General features: G+C 45.6%; 1 protein-coding gene across 4 annotated transcripts in view; it reads left to right on the top strand.

The window, feature by feature from the left end:
• Positions 1-17,061, top strand: part of CHST15 (carbohydrate sulfotransferase 15) — a 79,969-nt gene that overhangs the window by 48,351 nt on the left and 14,557 nt on the right. For all 4 annotated transcript variants that reach the window (XM_089668991.1, XM_089669000.1, XM_089669008.1 and 1 more), the window contains one exon: positions 9,225-9,381. In XM_089668991.1, coding sequence (XP_089525117.1) covers positions 9,225-9,381 — 157 coding nt within the window. The remainder of the gene's footprint in view (positions 1-9,224; positions 9,382-17,061) is intronic.

Raw genomic sequence — 17,061 nt, 5'->3', positions numbered from 1 at the left:
TGAAGGGAAGGACCTCCAAGGTGATATCCTCTGAAATATTACCTGTGCCATGCACAACTCAGGAAAGACAGGGAACTCAATGCATGGCTGAAGACCTGGTGTAAGAGGGAAGGATTTGGGTTTCTAGAGCACTGGGCTGACTTTTCATTGGGGTGCAACCTATATGCTAGAGATGGTCTGCACCTAAATGGAAGGGGTCTGCTGTGCTGGGGGAGAGGTTTATGTAATTGCTGAAGGAGTATTTAAACTAGGATCAAGGGGGGACGGAGAATTAGATTATAACCGGGCAGACAGATCAGACAGGGGTCAGTACTTATTGGTGGGTGGAATGGGGAAAGATGGGGGGGAAGGCTAGGGCAGATGATAAGAAGGTTCCCATGTTACAAACAACCAGTGGAATTGGTTCATAGAGGTCCCTATTAGGAATGATGCTCTACTGGACCTGGTAATCTCAAATCATGCAGAGCTTATTACGATTGTCCATATAAAGGAACATCTGGGTAGCAGTGACCATAACATGATTTCATTTATTGTTAGCTGTAAACAGCAAGCACATACGAGAAAAATAAAAATGCTCAATTTCAAGAGAGCTAATTTTCCAAGGTTGAGAGCTGCTCTCCAAGACTTAGACTGGGAGGGAATATTGGCATTGATGAACACAACACAGAAATGGGAGTTCTTCAAAAAGACTGTATGTGAACACACTGCAAAATATATTCCCAGGTTTAAAAGGCTAAAAATCAAACCTATGTGGCTTACGGCCAAAGTTAAAAAGGCTATAGATAATAAGAAAAGAGCTTTTATTAAATATAAAAATGAAGGAACGCTATTATCGTTTAAACATTACAAAGAATATAACAGAATATGCAAAAAGGAAATAAAGGCTGCAAAAATTGAAAACGAACGACAGATTGAAAAAGATAGCAGGACCAACCCCCCAAAAATTCTTCAAATATATTAATAGTAAAAAAGTTCAGTCTGAGCATGTAGGCCCTTTACAAAATAATCTAGAGTGGGTGACTGGGGACAAAGAGAAGGCAAATTTATTTAATACCTTCTTCAGCTCTGTGTATACAAAGGAGCCTGGGGGAGCTCTTGTCCATAATGGGCATGGTGTTGACACAGCTTCAGATGATCCACATTGGCACACAATTGATACGATCCAAAAATATTTAGACAGTATAAAGGTGAATAAAGCACCTGGACCAGATGGCAAACACCCACGGGTCCTTAAAGAATTGAGCTCTGTCATTTCAAAGCCATTGTTTCTAATTTTTAGGGACTCTTTAATGACTGGCATAGTACCACTGGATCAGCGTAAGGCCAATGTGGTGCCAATATTTAAAAAGGGGTCAAAATCTTTACCAAGTAATTATAGACCTGTTAGTTTAACTTCTATAGTTGGGAAGATCCTGGAGAGTTTAATAAAAGACCACATAGATGAGTTCTTGCTGGAAAAACATATTTTAAGCAACAGACAGCATGGATTCATGAAAGACAGAAGTTGTCAAACAAATATGATTTGTTTTCATGAGGGGGTGAGCAAAACCTTGGACAGAGGGGTGGCGGTGTACGTGGTATACTTGGATTTTGCAAAAGCGTTTGACACAGTTCCCCACACACGGCTAATGCGTAAGGTAAAGTCTATGGGCTTGGAAAAATCTGTATGTAAATGGATAGAAAACTGGCTAAAAGATTGTTTTCAAAGAGTAGTGGTTAATGATTCATACTCTGAATGGTCTGGGGTCATCAGTGGTGTACCCCAAGGTTCAGTGTTGGGACCCTTACTTTTTAATATATTTATAAATGATATAGGGTCTGAGATTAAAAATCCCATTTCAGTTTTTGCAGGTGACACCAAGCTGTGCAGTGGAATAACGTCCTTACAGGATGTCTCCAATTTACAAGCCGACCTCAATGCATTGTTTAATTGGGCAACTATGTGGCAAATGAGGTTTAATGTTGATAAATGTAAGGTTCTGCACTTGGGGGCTAAGAATATGCATGCATCATACATACTAGGGGGAGTACAACTGGGGGAATCAATGGTGGAGAAGGATCTGGGGGTTCTGGTAGATCACAAGCTTAATATTGGCATGCAATGCCAAGCTGCGGTTTCTAAAGCGAGCAAAATCCTCTCTTGTATTAAAAGAGGTATAGACTCCAGAGAGAGAGATATCATTTTACCCTGGTACAAATCATTAGTAAGACCTCATCTGGAATATGCAGTTCAATTTTGGGCCTCAATTCACAAAAAGAACATTGGGGAACTGGAGAAAGTACAGAGAAGGGCAACCAAACTGATAAGAGGCCTGGAGGAGCTCAGCTATGAGGAAAGATTAGAGGAACTGAATTTATTTTCTCTTGAGAAGAGGAGATTAAGGGGGGATATGACCAACATGTATAAATACATCAGTGGTTCATATAGTGAACTCGGTGTAGAGCTATTCAGCCTGAGGTCATCACAGAGGACAAGGGGGCACTCTTTACGTCTGGAGGAAAAGAATTTTAATCTCCAAACACAGAAAGGTTTCTTCACAGTGAGAGCTGGGAAAATGTGGAATAGACTCCCTCAAGAGTTAGTTCTGGCCAGCTCAGTGGATTGCTTTAAAAAAGGCCTGGATTGTTTCTTAGATACACAGAATATAACTGGATACTAACATTTATAGGTAGAGTTGATCCAAGGAATATCTGATTGCCTCTCGGGGGATCAGGAAGGAATTTTTTTCCTTGCAGGAGCAAATTGGATTATGCTTTGCTGGGTTTTTTTGCCTTCCTCTGGATCAACTGTGGGTATAGGATTATAACTTTTTTTCTACGGTTGAACTGGATGGACTTTTGTCTTTTTTTAGCCAGACTAACTATGTAAAAGGATGGGGATTTAACATATATATATATATATATTATATTGAGAACTAGTGAAGCGATGTTAAAAAGGTTCTAAAGGCAAAAGGTTTTTTTTTTTTTTACCTTAATGCATTCTCTGTATTAGGGTAAAAAACCTTTCAATAGCAGCTCCCTCCAGCACCCCCCTCTTAAAGTCTTACTTGTGTCTTCGCTCAATCCAGTGCTTTCCCATCTATAGCAGGTCTTCTTCCATGTTCTTGGTCTCAGGCTTTGCTGATAGCAGTCTCCTGTTGCTGTCACAAACGAAAATGTACAGCTAGGTTGATTTCCCCTGAAGGTAGACTAACGGTGCTCCAAAGCTCACAGTGTCTTCTTGGCACTTTAAATAGCATGAGAGTATGAGGTGAAGAACCAGCAACTCATTCTCTCATTGACTATGAATTATGTTTTTTTATTGAAATGCATATCTTGCGCACTGTATCGTTTGTCAATAAAATACTTTTATTAGGAGAACGAGTTGCCAGCTCTTCACCTTATACTCTTATCCTGCTGCTGTCAATCCACTCCTGTGGGTCTATGGATGCACACAGCCCAGCTCAGGAGCGCACCCACACAAGTACCCCCATAGCAAGTGGCTTACTATGGGGGCACTCGGAGAAGAGGTGAAGCAGAGCACACTGGTGGGAGACCCTAGAACAGGAGGTTACAAAGCTCACAGTGTCTTCCTGGCACTTTAAATAGCTTGAGAGTATAAGGTGAAGAACCAGCAACTCATTCTCTCATTGACTATGACTAAGGTTTTTTTTTTACTGAAACGCATAAGCTGCTGTAACTTGCGCACTGTAACCTTTATCAATAAAGTACTTTTATTAGGAGAGCGAGTTGTCGGCTCTTCACCTTATACTCTCAGCCTGCTACTGTCAATCCACTCCTGTGGGACTATGGATGCACACAGCCCAGCTCAGGAGTGCACCCACACAAGTGACCCCATAGCAAGCGGCTTACTATGGGGGCACTCAGAGAAGAGGTGAAACAGAGCACGCTGGTGGGGGACCCTAGAACAGGAGGTTCAGGGCTACTCTGTGCAAAACTATTGCAAAAGGAAGGCATGTATATTATGTTTTTTATGTTTGGAAAAAAAAGGTTTACAACCTTACAAAATAACAAAAAAAATGTTAAAAGAGTCCTTGAGTCTTAAAAGAGAAGTGCGGGATCCAAAAAAAAAAAACTTCCATACTCACCTAGATAGCTGCAGCATTGATCCAAGCTGCATCTGTTCCCCACCAGCTCTACACCAAGAATTGAGTGATCAAAGAACCCTGATCGCTCAGTTCTCTGACTTCAGTGAGCAGAGATCTGGTTATTGTCAGTCACTGGCTCTCTGCTCTGCCCCTCCAGCACTAACTGGAGTACCAGGCTGGGGAGGGGGCTGGAGTGGTTTGCTCAGGTTCTCAGTGGCATGCTTTGGCCATACTTCTCCTTTAAGTGATCATTCTTAAGTCTAGTTTCTATAGCAACCACTTGGAATGTCAGCTTTAGCGCACTGAATTCTAATTGGTTCTGTTTTTTAGAATTAAGTACTCTATTACTTGAGGATATGGAATTGTAGACAATTTCCAATCTGTGCAACAACAGACTGCCTCAGAATTTGGGCAATTAGCAGTTGGCCATGTATTGGTTTGGGTAAGGCTGTCATATGGATCGACAGATATAACCCAGGCATGTTCTGTAAAGATGTTTGACTCAAAGATGATATCAACAAACAAGGGAGCTTGTCATAGGAGAAACATGAAGGTCGCAATGGCTGACTTCACCTTCTGAAAATGCTTGCTGTCTGGCAGTCATAATGACACTCTGGAGTGAAAAGATTGACTTCCTGACCTGCAAATGAATAAGGACATTTCTTTGACTTGCTTGATCAGTATTCTTGCTCTAGACCAGCAATTCAGAAAGAATTGTGAGCCAGTAGGGCAAAAGCCACACAAATACAGTATGTTGCAAAAGGAGTTAGATAAGTTTACTTCAAAGGTGTCTGGTGACATTTCCTCCAGTATAAGGGATTAAATGAGGAAATCAAGCCCCAAACAGGAAATGTGCAAGGCATTAGCCAAAAATTCATAATACGTATAATATGTATACCATGCATAAATGTATTTATTACATGTATTTTCAGGAGTGGGCTCAGCACAGGTGGTGCTGGGGCTCACCTGCCTTGTGGGCTGCAGTACCAGTGCTGGCCAGCGGGTGCTCTCAGCAGCCAGAATCTCACTCCTGCAATCAAGCCATCACCTGAGGCTGATTGCAGGAGGTGTATTTAAGCAATGGCCAGGCCTGCAGTCAGTGCCTTGGTGTTTGTTCCAATGAGCCCCTGTACCTAACATTCCTGCCTGATCTATACTCTGCTTGAACTCTGCCTGCATCGACCCCAGCTATTCCTGACCACTCTCCTGCCTGCTCCTTTGTACCTTGTCTGCCTGATAGTTACCGACCCGGCCTGCCTGACTACGCTAGTGTTCCCGCACATATTGTGATCTGTTGGAGGTTTGGTTTTTGCACTGTGTGTTTGGGTTACTGTATAGCCTTCAATAAATTATATTGTTTTACACCATACTTGACGCCTGCGTTTCCCTGTGTCAGTCCACACATCTCTGGTCATACCCGGATCCCTGACATAGCACCAAGGCCAATCCTGACCAGAAGTGGCTGCACAGGGAAGCCATCTTGGCTTGTTGTTGTGGAAGGATGCATCTGGAGGAAGTTGTGTACTTGTCTCTGCTAGCAATAGAAGACAGAGAGTACTGCTGTCATATTCTGAAGAAGTATGCCAGGGATCAGCTGCTAGAGTGCATGCAAGTTGCTCATTCACTAGTAGACCAGGGCATGGAGTTTTCTGAGGTGCAGCCATTGATCCAGGCTTATGCTGAATTGGCTTTATCTAGTACCCCTGAAAGCAGGGATGACTTTTTTCCACCATTTAATGCAGATCTAGTAGAGTCACTGGTATGATTGTTGGAGGATGATCCAGATTGCTTCCGTGAGCATTATTGAGCTTGTCCATCACATATGCTTGTGGATTGTATAAACGCAGTGCAGTCTTTGGTCAGACAGGCTACATGTAAGCTAAGCTTTGTTCAACCGGTATTACAGACATGGTCAGACTTGTTACACCCAGCCTCAGTCAGCTTGCAAAAACCCAGTCCTGCTTCTAATCCATTTTCTCAAAGCTCTATTCCTGCATTCCCGACAGCACCTCCAGTTCCAGTCCAGTATACCCTGCTATCAACCACATGTCAGTACCCTGTTCCCACTCGCTGCACCTATCCTGCCTTTACCAGTGTAAAAAAACCCTCTGTAGCAACTGCTCCCTCCTCTGTTCCATCCTCTGGCTCTTCTCTGTCTTCAGCTGCTCCCTCCGTTTACAGACCTGCATTTACTTACAGTGCTTCAGTAACTAAACCCAAGAATAAGTGAAAATTCTTTCCAACCAGTACCATCCTGCCAGTATCCAAATCGGTCAGCATGCTGTCTGAGAACCTGCCTTCTGTTGTCCAGCCGAATGCCCTGATGCCTGATGGCCCGATCCAGCCTGATGGCCCGATCCAGCCTGATGACCCGGTGCCCGCGGTCCTGCCAGATGACCCGGTGCCCGCGGTCCTGCCAGATGACCCGGTGCCCGCTGTCCTGCCTGTTGACCCAGTGCCCGCTGTTCAGTCTGATGCCCTGATGCCTGATGACCCAGTGTACGCTACCCGGCCTGATGATCCCACCCGGCCTGATGATCCTACCCGGCCTGATGATCTGGTGCCCGCTACCCAGCCTAATGATCCTATCCGGCCTGATGACCCGATGTCCCTTATCCAGCCGGATGCTCCGGTGTCCGTCATCCAGCCTGATGCCTCAGTGTCCGTTATCCAGCCTGAGGAACCGATAACTACCGCTCAGCCTGATGTCCCGGTGCCTGCTGCCCAGCCTGATGTCCCGATGCCTGCTGCCCAGCCTGATGTCCCGGTGCCTGCTGCCCAGCCTGAGGAATCGATAACTACCGCTCAGCCTGATGTCCCGGTGCCTGCTGCCCAGCCTGATGTCCCGGTGCCTGCTGCCCAGCCTGATGTCCCGGTGCCTGCTGCCCAGCCTGATGTCCTGGTGCCTGCGGCCCAGCCTGATGTCCCGGTGCCTGCGGCCCAGCCTGATGACCCGGTGCCTGCTGCCCAGCCTGATGTCCCGGTGCCTGCTGCCCAGCCTGATGTCCCGGTGCCTGCTGCCCAGCCTGATGTCCCGGTGCCTGCTGCCCAGCCTGATGTCCCGGTGCCTGCTGCCCAGCCTGATGTCCCGGTGCCTGCTGCCAGCCTGATGTCCCGGTGCCTGCTGCCAGCCTGATGTCCCAGTGCCTGCTGCCCAGCCTTATGTGCCTCTGTCCGCTGCCCAGCCTGACGTGCCTCTCTCTGCTTCCCAGCCTGACGTGCCAGCTCCTGATGCCCTGCTTCTGGAAATCCTGTGTCCAGCAACCTGCCTTCCTGCGGTCTCCTGCAAAAAGATAGGCCTATCAGCAGGAGACCCAGCCAGTCACTTGATTCCAGCAGTGGGATGTCCAGCCAGTTACCGGACACAGGCGGTGGAACATTGGGGCCATTATGGACTGTTTTGAGCGTCCTGAGGCCGCTCCTTGAGGGGGGGGGGTACTGTCAGGAATGGGCTCAGCACAGGTGGTGCTGGGGCTCACCTGTCTTGTGGGCTGCAGTACCAGTGCTGGCCAGAGGGTGCTCTCAGCAGCCAGGATCTCACTCCTGCAGTCAAGCCATCACCTGAGGCTGATTGCAGGAGGTGTATTTAAGCAATAGCCAGGCCTGCAAACAGTGCCTTGGTGTTTGTTCCCATGAGCCCCTGTACCTGCATCCTATTTGCTTTCTGCCTGACATTCCTGCCTGATCTTGACTCTGCTTGAACTCTGCCTGCACTGACCCCGGCTATTCCTGACCACTCTCCTGCCTGCTCCTTTGTACCTTGTCTGCCCGATAGTTACCGACCCGGCCTGCCTGACTACGCTCGTGTTCCCGCACATACTGGGATCTGTTGGAGGTTTGGTTTTGCACTGTATGTTTGGGTTACTGTATAGCCTTCAATATATTATTTTGTTTTACACCATACTTGAAGCCTGTGTTTCCCTGTGTCAGTCCACATATCTCTGGTCATACCTGGAGCCCTGACAGGTATTTATATAGCACCAATGGTTAATGCAGTGCTTTAGAATCTGAATCCGCACACATCAGTCCCTTGTCTAGCACACCTATTGTCACCGTTTGGAGTCAGGCCCGGAGACCAGTAACTATAGCAGTAGAGACCAGATGGATAAGCAGGTCAACCTGACACACACGAGGTGCGGGGTCTAAGCACTAACCGGTATTTACCAGAGCTCCTAATGGTGGAGATGGGTTTTGCTGCGTGTTAGTACCAGGTCATGGTCTTCAGGATTGCCCCACGAGGAGGTGAGCAAGCCAGGGTCCAGTAACAGATATAGCGGGTAAGGATAAAGCAGAAGTGCAGTTGTAAACAAGCCTAAGGTCGGTAACAAGTGGTTGCAGGTTGGGATCAAGCAGTAAGCTCCAAGGAGCAGGACCCCTCCTAACCCTCTTGTATTGTAAAGTGCTGAGCAAACTGTTGGCGCTATATAAATCCTGTATAATAATAATAATAAAAGCAGAAGGGTAGTCGAGGAGCAAACCAAACGTCAGAAACGAGTAGTAGTGGAGATAAGGGCAGTTGCAGGTATGCATAAGAGCAACATATTGGCTGGAGAGAGCACACTAAGTTGGAAGTTCATGGGAAGAGCAAGGATTTCAATGTTTACCAGAAACAAGGTACAAGGCAAGATTAACCAAGGGTTCAGACAGGACACTGTACAGCATATCAGGTGGCTCAGCAAGGAGACCTATTGTCAGTTGCATCAGAGGTCGCGGGTTCAGATCCTGGTCCTAAGGCTATGAATGATGGAGGGGGGTGGAAAAAGGCAGACATAGTTGAGTGTCTATGAGAGATCCAATATCTTCAACTGCATGGTCAAAATACTGTAACTAAGAACACATTTTTCCCATTCTGTATTTTGATTGCCTGAAGTTCCTGACCTATACCTACATATTGTATGCATTAGGCTGCTCCCACATGATGGGCGGATTAGATAATTGCACAAATAATTTGATGTATGGGTGTTTCTCAGAAATTGCTTGATGACTGTATATTGATGATCAAACTTGATGACTGTCAACTGGCAATGGCCCACAGTCATTTTACTGCAGATTGTTATAAGTGGCCTGTATAACCCCTGCCAGATATTTGTGTTCTTTGTTTGCTTATCATATGTTGTTTTTTCTCCCTCTCCACAGGTTGTATTCAGACTATTTGTACTTCGCTATTGCAAACAAGTCTGCCGAGGACTTCAATGACAAAGTGAATGAGTCTCTGCAGATGTTTGACAGCTGCCTGCAAGGCTCTTCTCTCCGAGCTTGTGCTTACAACACCACCTTCAGTAACATCCTACCGGTATGTAGACATCTCTCCTGGGAAATCACGGTGCACAGTCAGAGCCTCTTACATCTGTTCTAATCCGGAGCTGAGGAAAATGACACATGCTGTTACAACAGGGATTTGGAGAGCTGTGTGTCATTAGCCTTGGCTTGCTTATTCCCTGCATGCCACAGAATGCTTTAATAGAAGCTCTAGTGTAATCTCTACAAGTACACATTGTGGCTAGTTATTGAAACATTTACTTACCTGAAAGTCATTTTTATTGTGACTTTCACAACATAAGCACCCCATTCAAGGAGAACCATTTATCTGGCACTCCATTATTCATACAGGTTTATTTCAAGTGGCACAGATGTGTATGGATGTGTCTTGCCTGCCACAAATGTGTATTGCCCTCCATTCAATTTTCTAATCCAGACACCCCCCTAAGATAGCACAATCAGTTTGTGACCTCCCATTTCTATACTGTAGTTAGACCAAGGCAGTTTGGTCAGGGTCCGCCTTGGCTTGTGATTGGATAGTGAGGAGCAGCAGTGCCCTGGCTTCAGGTCAGCACTGTGCCCTCCCTTGTGTCAGCCAGCTCCCTGTACAGTGTGCAATGCAGTAGAACCTGCATGGTTTATAGTGTTCCTTCTTTCTTTTCCAGCCTGAATCCCGCTGTGCAGGCAACCAAAGCAGGCTGATAAAATTACATGGTGAGGTACCATTTAATACACATTTATAGTCCAACTCTAGAAATCCATCCTTGCAGTGACTCACCCCCACACTGCAAGGGTTAAATATTTTTTATGTCTAGGGCAGGGTTTCTCAACCAGAGTTTCTCTAGAGAAGAGGTCTCCAAACTGTGGCCCGGTGGCCAGATGCGGCCCTTTGCTTGCCTTTATCTGGCCCTTGAGGAATTATCCTCCCACTGACATTATCAGTGGGGCATTATTCCTTCTACTGACGCCAAGGATGGGGCATTATTCCTTCCACTGACGCCAAGGATGGGGCACTATTCCTTCCACTGTCACCAAGGATGGGGCACTATTCCTCCCACTGTCACCAAGGATAGGGCATTAGTTCTCCCACCGACACCAAGGATGGGGCACTATTCCACCCACTGACACCACGGATGGGGCAGTATTCCTCCCACTGACTCCAAGAAAGGGCCACTATTCCTCCCACTGACTCCAAGAAAGGGCCACTATTCCTCCCACTGACACCAAGAATGGGGCACTATTCCTCCCCCTAACAGCAAGGATGGGGCACTATTTCTCCCACTGACACCAAGAATGGGGCACTATTACTGACTCCAGGACATTTTCTACTCCCTTTGTCCACAGTCTGGCCCTTCTAAAGTCTGAAGGATAGTAAACTGGTCCTTTGTTAAGAAAGTTTGGAGACCACTGCTCTAGAGCAGTGATGGCGAACCTTTTAGAGACCGAGTGCCCAAACTGCAACCCAAAATCCACATATTTATCACAAAGTTCCAACACTGCAAATAAACCTAAATACTGAGGTTTTAGTTCCACTGACCACCAGCACAAGGGGCAAAGTTCCACTGACCACCAGCACAAGGGGGCAAAGTTCTACTGACCACCAGCACAAGGGAGCAAAGTTCTACTGACCACCAGAACAAGGGGGCAAAGATCCACTGACCACCAGCATGAGGGGGCAAAGTTCCACTGACCACCAGCACAAGGGGGCAAAGTTCCACTGACCACCAGTACAAGGAAGCAAAGTTCCACTGACCACCAGCACAGAGGGGCAATGTTCCACTGACCACCAGCTTTTGGCCTGCTCTGAAAAGGCATCTGAGTGCGTTTCCTGACTTTTGGGGGCTTTATATATATATATATATATATATATAAAATTTCCTTGGCAGTGCACTGACCGGCCATGCAAAAGCTCAGACGAGTCACGGCTTCTCAGCATGTGCATTGGCCCCTATGTGTGCCGTTATCCAATACTCAGCTGCTGAAGTGAGGCTGGGGCAACTTGGCTAGCATGTTGACAGAGAGGACTCTGTGCGCCCGCTGCAGCATGTGCACCATAGGTTTGCCACCACTGCTCTAGAGGTTGCTTAGGCTTTCTTGAGCAATTTCTGCCTCTCAGATAAGTTCCAATTGACACCATTGATCTTTTTAGCTTTCTGTAAGGGGGTAAGTCTTCCCAATGATCAGAAGTGTAAGGAGCATTCTTCCCACTGAATATAACACCACTGGATCATGAGTTGTAGATTTAGTAATTTTTTTAGCAGGGGTTCCCTTAGCCTAAAAAGATATTTCCAGGGTTCTTCTGTGTTGAAATGATTGAGAAAGGCTGGTCTAGGGGGTAGAAACAGAAGCAGTATTACATGCCCTAACCCTTGCTCTGGCCCTGTCCTCTTCTCCCAGCAGCTCTGGTCTGTGGCAACCCCTCTTTCTAATCATGTACAATGAAGAGCTATGAACTCTGCATTTTACATAGAGGGGGTAGGAGTGCGACCCTGGCCTTGACCAGCTTAGAGCGGAGGCTCCAGTGACCTAGGCACATTACTGGACGGAGCCTGCTGGAGCAAGGAATAATATAAGTATTTCCCCTTATTTTGGCACCCCTAGACATAACAAGCATGTAACCCTCGCAGTATAGGGGGTGAAGGGGGGTGGGAAGCCAGGGTTGCCACTGCAAGGGTAAGTTTTTTTTTTTTAAATTAATGAACACATAACTTAAAGCGGAGCTCCACCCAAAAGGGGAAGTTCCGCTTTAATGCTTTGTCTCCTGCTCCCTATTAAGGATTGGCACCTTTGGGGAGCGGGTACCTGAATTTGACAGGTACCCTCTTCCTCCTCCCTCCCCATAGTCTTCTGGGACACACGACAGGTCCCAGAAGACTACAGGACCATTCACAAAGTGCAGCACTTCTCGCGCATGCAGTGGCACCTGGCTGTGAAGCAGCAAGCTGTCACAGCCAAGTGCCCACACTGAAGATGCCGGCACAAGGAAGAGAAGACGGCCGGTGAAACCAGTGTTGGTGAGGACACTGCTGGACCGAGGGTCAAGTAAGTGTCTGTATTTTAAAAGTCAGCAGCTACAGTTTTTGTAGCTGCTGACTTTTATTTATTTTTTTTCAGGTGGAACTCCACTTTAAGTCAAATGCGTGGATTTTGTATCTGCCAACAATTCCCCTTTTAACAAGACAAAGAACAATTCACCTCTCACTGGTCTGATTATGGTAAACTAAAATTGGGCAGGTTGCTATAGACTACTCTACTTTACACAACATCATTGCTATTGGTTTTGCCTAATTTAAATGGCCTTTCCACTTAAAATTGATATTCTGTTTTGGATGGATGCTGGTGGACTAATTTAATCTTTGGTTCTTATGCCTCTCTGGAACTGTTGTAGCAAGATCTGTCATTGCATTTTTGAGTATCAGTCTGCTGGGGGAGTGTTAAAGTGGTACTAAACCCAAATAAAAACATTTATTATATTGCAGCAATTCTTACATGTGATGGTTGCATTCATTTTATTTTTTAGGCTTTCTTCCTTTATTTTAATGTGATGATCATGCCAGTTTGCCATGTTGTTTTACAACAGAACAAGCTGTCCTGGAGTTGTAGCTGTTAGAGGGCTGAGACAAACCATTTACCACTGACATGGGTACTTACAATGGTCAGCTTTTATTTATGTAAAAACTTTATCTCAAAAGGAAAAAAAACTGTTTTCCATAACTGGTTAAAAGTGTTTAGCTGGAGTTTGGCTTCAATTTATTAGTGTATATTAATCTGCTAGTACATTTAGCATTCCCCTCCCCCCCAGACGGACAATGTTGCTGTCCAAAGGTGCCCCTGTGCTCCTTCATCCAGAGTGCAGGCACTCTAATACAGGTGGTGTGTTACTGGCCAGCAAACAAGAGATCCCTGTGCTCAAATCCCAACAGCTAGTGCATGCATTTATCCATCAGGTGCTAAAGGGGTGTAACCACATATTAACACTAGAAATTCTGAAGACCCTCTGCACACTGGTATTCCAGTGTGCAGAGGGTCTTCAGAATTTCTAGTGTTACTGGCCAGGTCACCAGATGACAATAGAAAGGAAAAAAAATCCTAAAGAAGGAAAACTAATGCAGCCACCACATCTAACGATTGGCAATCTGCAATATATTACATTTTTGATTTTGGGTTTAATACCCTGTTAACTTTTCCAGCAGGATTTCAATGTGTTTTATATGGTGGAGGATGCAAAATAATCAGTAAGACATCCCCAGAAGGAGGTGGATGGTTAACATGCCATTACAGGGTGTAGAAGTGTGTTGGGGGATTCTACAGAGCTTGAAACGCGATCACGGTTGGCCCACTGTTGGAGTCTCGGAGCTGTAAGAAGTCTGTGGTTAAACCACCCAGTAGTCTACACCCATAACCACATATAAGCTTTGGATGGGTCAACACTGAAAATGTTAGATCAAGTAGATATCTGTGATTTAAGATGCAAAAAAAGAGTTAAGGTGGAGAAAATATATATTTGCTTGGTGCAGACATACAGCACATCTATGTCATACTCAAAGAAAAATCGATTAAAAATGCATAGGCCTAACATAATATATGACAATTCAATGTAATAAGGAAGAGGCAAATTGGAAAAAATGGTTGGAGCAGTGATGAACATCAAGCAATCATCCTGGACCCAAGGGCAGGGGACGCGTCTGCAATGTGCTGCTGCATAAGCTCATGGTGACGCAATTGAGGCTATGGTACAGCGATGTTTAGTGATTTTAGGATATGATCTCTGGAACTTAATGTAAAACTTAAGAAATGCTTTTCTTTTTTTTATATATTTTTATTAATTTAATTTACAAACAGATAAAAAAGAAGAACTCACAGAACATCATTCCATAAAGCTCATTTTACAATGCATTATATGAATTAGGACAATTACATAAAAAGAAATTAGAAATAAATATGCAACAGAAGATAACATTAAAAAGAGAAGGACCAAGAAATGCTTTCTGGCCTGACATTTAATTACTAGCAATCCTCATTCTAGTGGTATAATATTTTATTGATGTAATCTTTGGGAGTGATATTATTTTGTCTTCTTATTAAGGCCCTAAAACATAAAATATCAAAATTAAAGTGGAACTTTGGAAAAAACATTGTGAGCGGGCAGGATTGTTAATGCAGAGGGTTCTGCTTATAATTCATTAGTTGCACAAATGTCAGAAGCATCTCTGCAAAATGAACAAAATTTCAAAGTATGTACTCAAAAAGATTAATTTCTGTATCGTCAGCTCCATCTAGTCGCCAAAATGCAGTATAGTTTTCTGAAATACCTTGATGAGAAACTACTGTATATACTATAGTGGTACTCAGAAGCAGACTGGGCAAAGATGTCAGTGGCCGGAAGGGAGCATCTGGACACCAAAGTGCGGGAGAGAAGCCTTTGAAAACCATCACTTTCCACATCACACCACTTGTCCAATGGACAGCTGCCAGTTAGTTTAAGACTCTGCTCACACTTGTGCGACTCCAAAGTCACGAGCGCGAATTTGATCTGACTTTACACTCTCTGGATCAAAGTTGCATCAAACGTCACATCAAAGCAGTGCAGGCACCTTTCAAAGTCGCTGTGACTTCAAGTTGCGTCGATTAGAATGTGTGCAATTGAAAAGAGTGGGCTGCAATTTGTCATGCGACTTTGATGTTCAAAGTTGCATGACAAAGCGCATAAGTGTGAACTATAGCAGAACTATACTCACCTGTTCTCCAACACTGTGATCCCCCGGAGCTCCCCGACAGCCACTGGTGGTTTCCGGGTATCGATTCCCCGCCTGTTTTAATTGGCCAGCCCCAGATGACGTCATTTCCGTGCATGTGCAGGCATTCAGTCACCTTGCATTGCGTGCTCAGCTCAGTGTACATTGACAGGTAGGTAAGGGCAGTGCAGTGTATGTGGACAGGTAGGTAAAGGCAGCTCAGTGTACATGGATAGGCAGGAAAGGGCAGCTCAGTGTACGTGGACAGGTAGGTAAAGGCAGCTCGGTGTACGTGGACAGGCAGGTAAGGGCAGCTCAGTGTACGTGGACAGGCAGGTAAGGGCAGCTCAGTGTACATGGACAGGCAGGTAAGGGCAGCTCAGTGTACATGGACAGGCAGGTAAGGGCAGCTCAGTGTATGTGAATAGGCAGGTAAGGGCAGCTCAGTGTACGTGGACAGGCAGGTAAGGGCAGCTCAGTGTACGTGGACAGGCAGGTAAGGGCAGCTCAGTGTACGTGGACAGGCAGGTAAGGGCAGCTCAGTGGTACGTGGACAAGCAGGTAAGGGCAGCTCAGTGGTACGTGGACAGGCAGGTAAGGGCAGCTCAGTGTACATGGACAGGCAGGTAAGGGCAGCTCAGTGTACGTGGACAGGCAGGTAAGGGCAGCTCAGTGTTATGTGGACAGGCAGGTAAAGGCAGCTCAGTGTATGTGGACAGGCAGGTAAGGACAGCTCAGTGTATGTGGACAGGCAGGTAAGGACAGCTCAGTGTACTTGGACAGGCAGGTAAGGGCAGCTCAGTGTATGTGGACAGGCAGGTAAGGACAGCTCAGTGTACATGAACAGGCATGTAAGGCAGCTCAGTGTATGTGGACAGGCAGGTAAGGGCAGCTCAGTGTACGTGGACAGACAGGTAAGGACAGCAAAGTGTATGTGGACAGGCAGGTAAGGGCAGCTCAGTGTATGCGGACAGGCAGGTAAGGGCAGTTCAGTGTACATGAACAGGCAGGTAAGGGCAGTTCAGTGTACATGAACAGGCAGGTAAGGGCAGCTCAGTGTACGTGAACAGGCAGGTAAGGGCAGCTCAGTGTACGTGAACAGGCAGGTAAGGGCAGCTCAGTGTACGTGAACAGGCAGGTAAGGGCAGCTCAGTGTACGTGAACAGGCAGGTAAGGGCAGCTCAGTGTACGTGAACAGGCAGGTAAGGGCAGCTCAGTGTACGTGAACAGGCAGGTAAGGGCAGCTCAGTGTACGTGAACAGGCAGGTAAGGGCAGCTCAGTGTACGTGAACAGGCAGGTAAGGGAACTTTAATGCAGAAGAGACATACCATACATGAACAGGAGTGACATCTCGAGCCAGCCAATTAAAACAGGCGGGGATCAATGCCCAGAAGCTGCCAGGCCTGTCCACATTTTTTCTTTGTTGTTTTTTCATTAAAGTTCCACTTTAAGATGAAAAGAAGTGAAGAAAGACTATGGTAATATAAGTGATATCAGCAAAAGCTATGAGACTGAGGGCAGTAGCATTGCATATGCAGTAACTCTCCGGTTGCTATAGGAATTGTAGTTCCATAGCAACTGGATTGTCACAGCAGATCTATTGCTTCCAGTTTGACAGCATTTCCTGACATCCGTTATATTTTTAATGCCGTTTATCATCAATCTTTTTTGTTCTCTTTAATTTAAACTAATTGGCAGCCTTCCATCTGGCGGGGAAGAGTGACGGTTTCTTTTCATTTTGATACTTATTCTTTATTGCCTTAATGGGATCTCAGAAACAAATGACAATTTCAAAAGATCTTCTCAGAATAGCATATTTTACCACTAAAGTTAGGGCTACTGGCGACTGTTCAGAATTTTATTAGGAATGCACAGCTTTTGCATCACATAGGAGCACAAATAGGAATAGTTCTGTTTTTTTTTTTGCTTGTTTCTAAACTCTGTTTATTTAAATTAAATAAACAGCACAGAAGTACAT

This window comes from Staurois parvus, unplaced genomic scaffold (assembly GCF_062004578.1).
Source record: "Staurois parvus isolate SC_StPar_1 unplaced genomic scaffold, SC_StPar_1.0 ptg000009l, whole genome shotgun sequence".
NCBI classification, from domain to species: Eukaryota; Metazoa; Chordata; class Amphibia; order Anura; family Ranidae; genus Staurois; species Staurois parvus.
The sequence above is the reverse complement of the archived record's forward strand: the minus strand, read 5'-3'. Positions and strand labels throughout refer to the sequence as shown.